Consider the following 11,908-nt stretch of genomic DNA (forward strand, 5'->3'; position numbering starts at 1 on the left):
GTCTTTACTCCAGGTCTTTTACTTTAGTTCTCTATATTAAACATTAAGGCCACGGAAATGGACAAATTTGCAGCAAATGTAGAGAATGTGAAGAGTCCAGATACTCTGCAGCAAAGGTTCCTCTTTGACTTCCTGACATCTTCCTGACCTCCTTAAATCACTGTGCCCAACCACAATTGTGGTATCACTACCCACCCACACAGAGTCACTTATAAATGTTAAGACTGGACTTCTACATCACTCAGACATCTATCAGAGCAAAATGGAGATGATGGAGAATATTTATGCAAATTCAGGACAGTTTGAATCTTATGAAGGTGTTTATGCGAATGAGGACAATACACAGAACGATCCTTTTTATCAGAGGAATACTGAGAAAGTGGACAAACCCTCTCTCACATGTTCAGCAAATCCTCCGTACTCAGGTTAGTAGGCCTTATCTTGATATTTTATTGGGGGTTTCACAGAAGTAGTGGTAGTAGAAGTACTGTAGTCTAATGTATGCTTCTTTATAGAACATTTTAAAATGGTTAAACATACATTAGCAACACTACATTAGCAAGTCTATTGATGATGCTAATGTCTCTAAAACCACAGCACACACCAACCAGAAACCATGGATGAATGCAGAGGTGCATGTGTTGCTGAGAACTTGTGATGAGGCCTTTAAGTCAGGGGATAAGGCAGGCCTCAGAACAGCAAGAACCAAGATTTCTCGGGCCATCAGAGAGGCAAATCATGCCTACACAAAAGTGCCTTGCGAGGCTTGTCCTGAGGAACATCAAAATGCAGCTCTTTCCTCACTGGATCCTCTGCAGTTTGCATCACATTCCACCTGGCTTTCACACACCTGAACAATAAAGACACCTATGTCAGAATGCTGTTTTAGAAAATGTCAACAGGGAGGCACTATATAACTTTCAGAAAGGTCCCTGAATCTCAATGAAGCATCACTGAGTATTTAAAATGAGCATCTTCTGACCAACACATATTTCTGGAGGCTAGTCATGTAGCCCACATCAACTCTGCCACCTTTAGCATCTGAACAGCTAATCCATTCACTGGAACATGTCTGTTTCTATTGTCAGGAAGGAGCTCTGCAGGGAGCAGATGCTACAGACTGACTGCAGTGTTTCTGGGGCTGCTGTGTGTTCTACTGCTGACTGCCATCACACTGCTGTGGATCAAGTTCAACAACCTGACTGCAGAGAAAGACCAGTTGCACACCAGTTATACCACCTTGACTAAAGAGAGAGACCAGTTACAGACCAGATACACCAACCTGACTATAGAGAAAGACCAGTTACAGACCAGTTACACCTCCCTGACTAAAGAGAGAGACCAATTACAGACCAGTTACACCTCCCTGACTAAAGAGAGAGACCAATTACAGACCAGTTACACCTCCCTGACTAAAGAGAGAGACCAATTACAGACCAGTTACACCTCCCTGACTAAAGAGAGAGACCAATTACACACCAGTTACACCTCCCTGACTATAGAGAGAGACCAGTTACAGACTAATTACACCTCCCTGACTAAAGAGAGAAACCAGGTACAGACCAGTTACACCTCCCTGACTAAAGAGAGAGACCAGGTACAGACCAGTTACACCTCCCTGACTAAAGAGAGAGACCAGTTACAGACCAGATACACCTCCCTGACTAAAGAGAGAGACCAATTACAGACCAGGTACACCTCCCTGACTAAAGAGAGAGACCAATTACAGACCAGTTACACCTCCCTAACTATAGAGAGAGACCAGTTACAGACCAGATACACCAACCTGACTAAAGAGAGAGACCAGTTACAGACCATTTACACCACCTTGACTAAAGAGAGAGACCAGTTACAGACCAGATACACCAACCTGAATAAAGAGAGAGACCAGTTACAGACCAGATACACCAACCTGACTAAAGAGAGAGACCAGTTACAGACCAGTTACACCTCCCTGACTAAAGAGAGAGACCAGTTACAGACCAGTTACACCACCTTGACTAAAGGGAGAGATCAGTTACAGACCAGATACACCACCCTGACTAAAGAGAGAGACCAGTTACAGACCAGTTACACCACCTTGACTAAAGGGAGAGATCAGTTACAGACCAGATACACCACCCTGACTAAAGAGAGAGACCAGTTACAGACTAGTTACACCTCCCTGACTAAAGAGAGAGACCAGGTACAGACCAGTTACACCTCCCTGACTAAAGAGAGAGACCAGTTACAGACCAGATACACCACCCTGACTAAAGAGAGAGACCAGTTACAGACCAGATGTGTAGAAGTCACAAAGGAAAAGGATCAATTAAAGACCAGTTACACCAGTGCCATGCAGCAGCTCCAGAATGAGAGAGGTTAGTTCCAAAAACACACCATCTAGAATATTCTTCAAAGATCATTCTGTTCATACTGTTTCGGCTCACTGATTTTTATTGGCCGGTAAAGAGCTTCAAATAAAACTCAGATTCAGAGAAGTCTGATAAGACTAAAAGGTGTGTAATCCAGAATAGTCAAACAATGTTCATGTGAATTGCTGTAAGTAGCATTTCCTGCTGATCTTTCTAATCTTTGGTAAATCTTGGATTTCCATACCCAGGTATTAAAGCAGCATTATGCAAGAACTGGTATTTCTTGCTCATGGGCTCCCCCTGCAGTCAGGAAGTGTAGTTTGAGATATATTGAGATATAGATATATTGAGATATGGTTTACATGCAAGTAAAAGTATGAAAGGATACACTCTTAAATGTCCTTAAATTATAAAAAGTAATCAAGCTTTAGCTAGATTAGCGTTAGCAAACTGTTGCTACAGTTGCTCATGCTTAGCAAACCAGTTGTGCTTGTTGCAAGTGTGTTTGTGTGTGTGTGTGTGTGTGTGTGTGTGTGTGTGTGTGCGTGTGTGTTTAATGTGCAGTGAAGGCAAATCTTCAGGGTTGGAAGTGTTTCGACACCAGTTTTTACTACATTTCTACTGAGGAGAAGAGCTGGAGCGAGGGCAGAGAGGACTGCAGAAAGAGAGGAGCAGACCTGCTGATCATCAACAGCAAAGAGGAACAGGTCAGAGACAGAGAGTGAGAGTGTGTGTGTGTGTGTGTGTGTGAGAGAGAGAGAGTTAATCACCATTATTCAGCTCTATTTTTTTGTGATTACTTTGGCAGGACTTCATCCTTAACAATCTGAGCAGCGACAGGATTTGGATTGGTCTGACTGATAGTGAAAGTGAAGGGGTCTGGAAATGGGTGGACGGCACAGCACTGACCACTGCGTAAGAAACTAAGTAACTGGAGATTAACTATAGATTTATCTCACCACCATAAAAACATCCAGCCTAATCAGTATCAGTAGAACATCCAGAGTGCATTTTAACACTGCAACTTCCAGCAGATGATCACTATGATTACATTATGTACACTATGATCCTCTGCAGCTTTCAGCAGGTGGGTCATTTTAGGCAGGGTAGAATTAAGCAGAATTAAGAGAGTTGAAGTAAAGGTGTGGAACCAAAAGCTGAATAAACTCTGATCAGAGACTGATTCTACTTCTGGGTTTCAGGTACTGGCATGAAGGAGAACCCAATGATGCGCATAATGAGGACTGTGCTGAGATTAGAAATTCTCTAGGTAAGAAGAGATGGAATGACGTCCCATGCTCTATTAAAAAAACGTGGATCTGTGAGAAAAGCTTTTGAGTGAGAAATGTATAAACATCCTTTCCAAAGTTAGAAGTCCTATTAGATCTCTGGGAGGGGAACCAGCAGAGTTTGTGAGACACCTTAGCTACAATCACACAGTAAATGACAAAAACAGAGCTTTAACTCTCTCTCTCTACACACACACACACACACACACACACACACACACACACACACTGTGTCAAGCACTTTCTAATCACGCTACATTTGCAGTTGTTACAGTTGAGAATCCAAAGGCTTTCTGAAATAAAACTTAACTGCCCTGTTTCTGTTCACCTTTCTGTTTTCTGTCTAATGTTTTTAGTTCATAAACATTCAAAAGATGTTTTAAATCATGCGGTAATGATATGTTTATCAATCTGTTTACTATTTACTTCTGTTTTAAAATATTAGATTCACACTGTTCATCTTAAATATGTGTTTTTGTATTAAAGTAACCCACTGTCAATCTATAAAGACATGTCTGCTGTTTCTAATAGGATGCTATAAAAAGCAGTTCATTGATTTTCAAAGTCAATTACTTCTAAAAATAAATAATACATGAATAAATTAAGATACCGTGATATACCGGGACTGGAATAGTGACGTAACGAGACTGAGTCCCAAACCGCTCACTGCCATGCTAGATTCTATGCAGTCATTACTGTAGTAAGTATAAGTGTGGGGATGAGGACGCAGACTGTGCTACAGAGAAGGGTCCCATCACCGACCCCGACACATGAAAGGTTTGAGGTGGAGATTTCTTCAGAGGTTGCATCAGAACATAGATGATTTCTGCTTATGTGTATTTAAATTCAGCACTTCCTGTTTCTCACAACTCTGAGCAGTGTTCAGACCTCTATGAATGATGTGCTTTGTTTTCACAAAAGGCAGGAAGTTAAAAGGGACATATTTTATCTATAAACTTTTAGCTGTTTGCAATCAACCAATCAAACAATGCCAATTTAAACTGCTCAGCACAACTAAAATAACAAGTGTTTTCTCCAACCCCAACACAACATGCCTCTAGAAAAGCCACCAAGACACCTATGACTACTCAAATTTCCATTTCAGTCTCATCAGACCACAGAACCTTCTTCCGGTTGACCCTGAAGTCTTTCACAGGCCTCTGGGTGAACTGTAGTGAAGGTGTAATTCGCTTTGTCGCTCTCCCATAAAGCTCTGACTGGTGGAGAACCCAGGCAACAGTTGGCGTATGCAGAGTCTCCCATCTGAGCAGCTGAAGCTTTTAGCTCCTTCAGAGCAGTCATCACTGTCCTCCCTCACTAGTCTCCTTCTTGCATGGTCACTCAGATTTTTTGGACAGTCTGATAGTTCTAGGCCATCTAACTGGTCTGAGTACCTAAAGGATAAACAACAGGAGGCTCTCTCTCTGTGGCTTTCTGACTGTAGGTCTGCTTATCTGCAAAGTACCATTTTTATATAGTAAATATTTGTGTTTTAGGAAATACAGATAAACCATGAAATTATTATGCTGGGGGATTCATGTGTGTGCTAATGTGGCCACAAGTGAGCCTGAGCATGAGTGGCCAGAGATGGCCATTCTCTGCATATGTGCTAACTTGTAGCTCACCTTCAGTAAATTTACTTACTTTGGTTTTATAATTCTGTATGAAACCAAATCAGGCTCAGATTAGAGGTGGCAGATCATAACTGTCAACAAGAGGGAGCTACTCATCAGATTAAAAGCAGAGCAAACACTTATGTATAAGGGTATGTAGCTCAACTAAAACTATGAGCAGAACGTTTACACGGCTGCTGCTGATCCACCTTAACCACAGTGAAGTAGACAGCTTCATGAAAAAGATGAGTAAAAACTATGAATAAATAAAGTTGACAAACTAGAAAAAAAAAACTCAGTCAGGCAGTTTCTGCATGTGTGTCATGTGATTCACACATCTCGCATGCTCACAGTTTGAGGTTGGCAGCAAGTATTATTAATAGAGCTGTGAAACACATTTGCATAGACCAGTTACAGCGCAGCACACTGTTGGTCATATACACTAAATAGCATAGGATGTTGTCTTATGACTTCCTGGCCCCTCCACATAACATCACACATCTGTTCAGTATCACACAGACATTGCTCATCAGAGCAGAATGGAGAAAATGGAGGATATTTATGCAAATTCAGACAGCAAAGGTGGTTCAGATAGTAGTGATCATTCCTATGAAGATGTTTATGCAAATGGGGACAATACACAGAGTGACCATGGTCATCAGAGGAATACTGAGAAAGTGGCTAAACCGTCTCTTACACGTTCAGCTGATCCTCAGTACTCAGGTCAGTAGGCTTTACCATTAGAAATTTTGTCTTAATTGTCAATGTCTTAATTAAACACTGTGTTTTTAGGCTTATTTTATTTAGGGTAAGCTACACGAACTGTTGCAAACAGTGCTGCAACACTGTCATTGTAATGTAGGGTAAAGTATGCTTGTAGCCTCTATTTCTGAACACTCCTACACAAAGCTGCAGAACTGAAGCGTTAGACACTGGGGGAGAGGTCGGCTGTAAATCCCGCCCACAGAGAGAGCTGATAGGTCTGCTTAGCACAAAGGGAGACCAATCAGGATGCTGTGTGTGTCACTCCCACTTGCTTGTTTTACTACTGATACACGTATTTAACAACAAACAGGAAGCAGATGCTACAGACTGGCTGCAGTGTGTCTGGGGCTGCTGTGTGTTCTCCTGCTGACTGCCATCACACTGCTGTGGGTCAACTTCAACACCCTGACTGCAGAGAGAGACCAGTTACACACCAGTTACACCAACCTGACTAAAGAGAGAGACCAGTTACATACCAGGTTCACCAACCTGACTACAGAGAAAAAGAACTTGGAGACCAGCTACAGCGATGTGGTCAGGGAAAGGGACCAGCTTCAGAATAAACTTTCTCAATTAGGTAAGCAGACACTGAAACCCTGCAGAGAAAGCACTACACCTGCTATGGGGGAGAGATATCTCACATGAATGAAACTATATGAGCTATATTTGGAGCCTCTCTGACCCCTGTCCTGCTCAGAGAGATATTCTAACTCTGTCCTGTCTCAGTAATATCAGCCCAGAAGTCAAGCCCTCACTTTAGATATTAACTGTGCAGTTTCAGCAAGATCCTGAGCTCATGAACACGACTGTCCTCAGAGAAGTTCACTTACTCATACAACCAGTGTTAACTAGGCCATGGCTGATGTAGCAGGGGGTACTGACCTTCTTCTGTGAATACACATGCAGAAGCTAAGTTTGGGTTCCGGTTTCAGATGTTTGAGAACATGTAGAGGAGGAACCTGCATGACTGAATCAGGTCTGCTATATGTGCTGAGAGTGAGCACAGGTGGTCTGGTAGAGAGGCCGTGACAGGACTGTGGAAATTGCTGTCAGGCTGTACAGTTGGGTAATGGCTGTGTTGTTCTGTGTGTGAAATGTATAGTGACGGCCAAGGAGACAGGCTGGAAATTTTTCAGCTGCAGACTTTACTACATCTCTAATGTGGAGAAAACCTGGAGTGAGAGCAGAGCGGACTGCAGAAACAGAGGAGCAGACCTGGTGATCATCAACAGCAGAGAGGAACAGGTGAGAGAGAGACAGAGAGGGGAGGGGAAAGATAGAACCAGAATCTCCATTATTCATCTCTGTGTTTTTGTGATTACATTGGCAGGACTTCATTATTAACAATCTGGACAGTGACCGGATGTGGATTGGTCTGACAGATAGTGAAAATGAGAGGGTCTGGAAATGGGTGGATGGCACAGCACTGACCACAGCGTAAGAAACTCATTAACTGGAGAATTTTCTCACCTTAATCAGCCTAAATAGTGATAGTCAAACATTGATAGTGCATGTAGACACTACAGCTTTGTATGTACCAAGTGCAATGATCCTCTGCAACTTTCAGCAGGTATGCTGGCATGCCAAGAGATACTATTTATTAATGTTGACTGATTAAGTACAAGAGTACTAGTACTAGAGTCTAAAAATAATTTGCAGAAGAATTAAGAGAGTTGAGGTAAAGGCGTGGAACCATTGCCTGAATAAACTCTGATCAGAGACTGATTCTGCTTCTGGATTTCAGGTACTGGCATGAAGGAGAACCCAATGATGAGAATAATGAGGACTGTGCTGAGATTAGGAATTCTCTAGGTAAGAAGAGATGGAATGACAGCCCATGCTCTATTAAAAAAACGTGGATCTGTGAGAAAAGCTTTTGAGTGAGAAATGTATAAACTTCCAATAGTGCTGGGCATCGTAACAGTTCATACAGTATAATCATTTAAAATGTGCCTTAATGTCTGCATTTCTTACATGTCGTAATAGCATTATGCAACAAAAAATGGCAAAACAAAATGTAGCGCAGCACAAATGTAGATGCACAAATTATGAGCTTTGAAATGTTTAGATGTGGATATGAAGGATGTATTTAGCTGAACTGGGAAATTCCAGGCCAGTTGAACTGCTGCCTGCATGCAGACTGGTTTAGCAATGTGTGGCCTTGCTTATGTATTTATAGAAATTTCACACAAATGTGTTAAATGTGTTAATTTCATAACAAAGTTAATATAAAGATTTTTAAATTGTTGTGATTATTATACTACTATATGTGTAGTATTATTATTGTGATATTATTGTGATGTTTGATACTTTCCAGAAAGATTGTTTATCTAAAGCTGCTGGATTTTGTGGTCAGCTGTGGGTTTTTAAGGTTTGACTGCCCCCTGGTGGCGGAGTGAAAACCTTGTAGTCTAGGAGCTATTATGTGTGACATCACTTTTTAAAGTCTTACAAATTATTGTTTGTCTGTCTTTACATGTTTTTTTTAATTGTGTTTGAAAAAAAAATTATCATTTCAAATGTTGCTTCATAAGAAATTCAAGTTGGGATATGATTATAATGATAAAATGATAATATAATGATTTAAAAAAAAAAAAGACCCTGTGTCTTTTTGTTTTATGATTTTTTTATTTTATTGTGGCATGCAAAACTTGGGCACCCCTTGTCAAAATATCTGTTACTGTGAATACAGTATAATGACCTGATTTTCAAAAGGCATAAAGTTGAAAAATAAGACACAACTTTAACATTTTAATCAAGATTCTATTTTATTATAACAAAAAAATAGATGGGCCTGAAGCAAAGCAAGCACCCTGCATGGTCTTAGGGTGGACCTTAGGGTGTTTTCAGTCCTAAAAGTCCAGACCAAGGTCCAAACCAAGGTTTCTCTTTTTGTTACATTGTATACGTTTGGTCCTGTTAGTTCGTGACTCACACTGCATTTTTTGCGAGCACAGTAAAGAGCTTTGCATGATACGTCTACATCCCGGCTAAATCTTCCAATAATTGACACTGATTGGTTTGTAGCAGGGTGGTCGTCTGACATTGGTGTGTTGTCAGCACCCACTTCAGGCACAGCACTCTAAATTCTAAAGTAGTTCACATTCCCTAAATCCACCCAAATTTTGATCCTTTGGTTCGGACAGTGCTTCGCGGCACCTTTCACACCTGCTATTTTGATTCGGACCAATCTGAAAAGCACTCTTAGTAACACTCTGCTGTAGTCTTACTGGACAGCATTGCTGCCCTCTTGGTGTCTGTTCATCACAGTGTGCTGTGAGCTAGCTAAAGAGACTGTAGTAGAGTCTGCTAGGGTTAGCTTTTAGCCGAGCACCTGCCTAGGTCCAGCACTCCAGGACCTTCGCACAGATACCCAGTGACAGATTAAGGTCTCGAGTTGATTTCAAGTGCTGTTCATTGGAAGAGCTCACACAGAACTCTTTATGCTGAGCTATCTCTCCTGCACCCTAGGAACTTTTCCCAGGTTATGTCCACTCCTCTTCCAGAATCTGCCCTACAGGAAGTATTAATAACCAAGCAACTGTTGAAAACTTGAAAGAGTGAACTAAAAAGTGTTTAGTGGTATAGACTATCTGCCCTCATTGGGTGAATCCGAATCCAGAACAGTGGAGGATGACAATTTGTTCATCTGGCCATTTCATCACATTACACCAAAGCGCTTTTCCAAAATATAGGTTAATACGCTTCTATACAGGTGCTGGTCATAAAATTAGAATATCATGAACAAGTTGATTTATTTCAGTAATTCCATTCAAAAAGTGAAACTTATATATTATATTCATTCATTACACAGAGACTAATATATTTAAGTGTTTATTTATTTTAATTTTGATGGTTATAACTGACAACTAATGAAACCCCAAATTCAGTATCTCAGATAATTATAATATTACTTAAGACCAATACAAAAAAAGGATTTTTATAAATGTTGGCCAAATGAAAAGTATGAACATGAAAAGTGTGAGCATGTACAGCACTTAATTCTTCGTTGGGGCTCCTTTAGCCTGGATTACTGCAGTAATGCGGTGTGGCATGGAGTCGATCAGTCTTTGGCACTGCTTGGGTGTTATGAGAGCCCAGGCTGCTCTGATAGTGGCCCTCAGCTCTTCTGCATTGTTGGGTCTGGCGTTTTTTCTATTGGTTTAATTCCTATTAATTTTTTCTATGGGGTTAAGGTCAGGCGAGTGCTGGCCAATTAAGAACATGGATATCATGGTCCTTAAACAAGGTACTGGTAGCTTTGGCACTGTGTACAGGCGCCAAGTCCTGTTGGAAAAAAAAATCTGTATCTCTATAAAGTTGGTCAGCAGTAAGAAGCATGAAGTGCTCTAAAACTTACTGGTAGACAGCTGCACATTTTTACTGCACTTTTTGAACGGAGGTTTAACAAAGCATTAAATTAGTCTGGTTATTGAACGGTGCATTTCACCACATTACACCAAAGCGGTTTTCCAAAATACAGGTTAATAGACTTTTATATATCTAATTGCTATTTTTACTGCACTTTTTGAACGGAGGTTTAACAGAGCATTAAATTAGTCTGGTTATTAAACGGTGCATTTCACCACATTACACCAAAGCGGTTTTCCAAAATACAGGTTAATACACTTTTATATATCTAATTGCTATTTTTACTGCACTTTTTGAACAGAGGTTTAACAGAGCATTAAATGAGTCTGATATTAAACGGTGTATTTCCGCCATCTGCTGGTCATTTCACCACATTACACCAAAGTGGTTTTCCAAAATACAGGTTAATAGACTTTTATATATCCAATTGCTATTTTTACTGCACTTTTTGATCGGAGGTTTAACAGAGCATTAAATTAGTCTGATATTAAACGGTGTATTTCACCACATTACACCAAAGTGGTTTTCCAAAATACAGGTTAATAGACTTTTATATATCCAATTGCTATTTTTACTGCACTTTTTGATCGGAGGTTTAACAGAGCATTAAATGAGTCTGATATTAAACGGTGTATTTCCGCCATCTGCTGGTCATTTCACCACATTACACCAAAGTGGTTTTCCAAAATACAGGTTAATAGACTTTTATATATCCAATTGCTATTTTTACTGCACTTTTTGATCGGAGGTTTAACAGAGCATTAAATTAGTCTGATATTAAACGGTGCATTTCACCACATTACACCAAAGCGGTTTTCCAAAATACAGGTTAATACACTTTTATATATCTAATTGCTATTTTTACTGCACTTTTTGATCGGAGGTTTAACAGAGCATTAAATGAGTCTGATATTAAACGGTGTATTTCACCACATTACACCAAAGCGGTTTTCCAAAATACAGGTTAATACACTTTTATATATCCAATTGCTATTTTTACTGCACTTTTTGAACAGAGGTTTAACAGAGCATTAAGTTAGTCTGGTTATTAAACGGTGCATTTCACCACATTACACCAAAGCGGTTTTCCAAAATACAGGTTAATACACTTTTATATATCTAATTGCTATTTTTACTGCACTTTTTGAACAGAGGTTTAACAGAGCATTAAATGAGTCTGATATTAAACGGTGTATTTCCGCCATCTGCTGGTCATTTCACCACATTACACCAAAGCGGTTTTCCAAAATACAGGTTAATAGACTTTTATATATCCAATTGCTATTTTTACTGCACTTTTTGAACAGAGGTTTAACAGAGCATTAACTTAATCTGAAATTAAACTTAATCTGAAATTAAACGGTGTATTTCACCACATTACACCAAAGTGGTTTTCCAAAATACAGGTTAATAGACTTTTATATATATAATTGCTATTTTTTACTGCACTTTTTGAACAGAGGTTTAACAGAGCTTTAAATGAGTCTGATATTAAACGGTGTATTTCCGCCATCTG

At 40.0% G+C, this 11,908-nt stretch overlaps 2 protein-coding genes across 4 annotated transcripts; both read left to right on the plus strand.

Annotated features, from left to right (window-relative positions):
• The first annotated feature begins 230 nt into the window (after positions 1-230).
• On the plus strand, positions 231-4,129 carry LOC140546877 (uncharacterized). 3 transcript variants are annotated; one of them, XM_072670318.1, is made up of 5 exons: positions 231-425; positions 1,089-2,360; positions 2,919-3,061; positions 3,163-3,269; positions 3,557-4,129. In XM_072670318.1, the coding sequence occupies exons 1-5, from the start codon at positions 263-265 to the stop codon at positions 3,690-3,692; spliced, it is 1,821 nt and encodes a 606-aa protein (XP_072526419.1). In that variant the 5' UTR covers positions 231-262; the 3' UTR covers positions 3,693-4,129. The 3 variants fall into 3 exon arrangements, with proteins under 3 accessions (XP_072526419.1, XP_072526420.1, XP_072526421.1); XM_072670319.1 differs by lacking the exon at positions 3,557-4,129 and having other exon boundaries at positions 3,135-3,262; XM_072670320.1 differs by lacking the exons at positions 3,163-3,269; positions 3,557-4,129 and having other exon boundaries at positions 2,924-3,059.
• A 1,508-nt stretch (positions 4,130-5,637) lies between these two features.
• On the plus strand, positions 5,638-8,564 carry LOC140546888 (uncharacterized). The gene is made up of 5 exons (XM_072670338.1): positions 5,638-5,979; positions 6,332-6,598; positions 7,124-7,266; positions 7,352-7,458; positions 7,766-8,564. The coding sequence occupies exons 1-5, from the start codon at positions 5,796-5,798 to the stop codon at positions 7,899-7,901; spliced, it is 837 nt and encodes a 278-aa protein (XP_072526439.1). The 5' UTR covers positions 5,638-5,795; the 3' UTR covers positions 7,902-8,564.
• Positions 8,565-11,908: the final 3,344 nt, after the last annotated feature.

This window comes from Salminus brasiliensis, chromosome 24 (assembly GCF_030463535.1).
Source record: "Salminus brasiliensis chromosome 24, fSalBra1.hap2, whole genome shotgun sequence".
Classification (NCBI taxonomy): domain Eukaryota; kingdom Metazoa; phylum Chordata; class Actinopteri; order Characiformes; family Bryconidae; genus Salminus; species Salminus brasiliensis.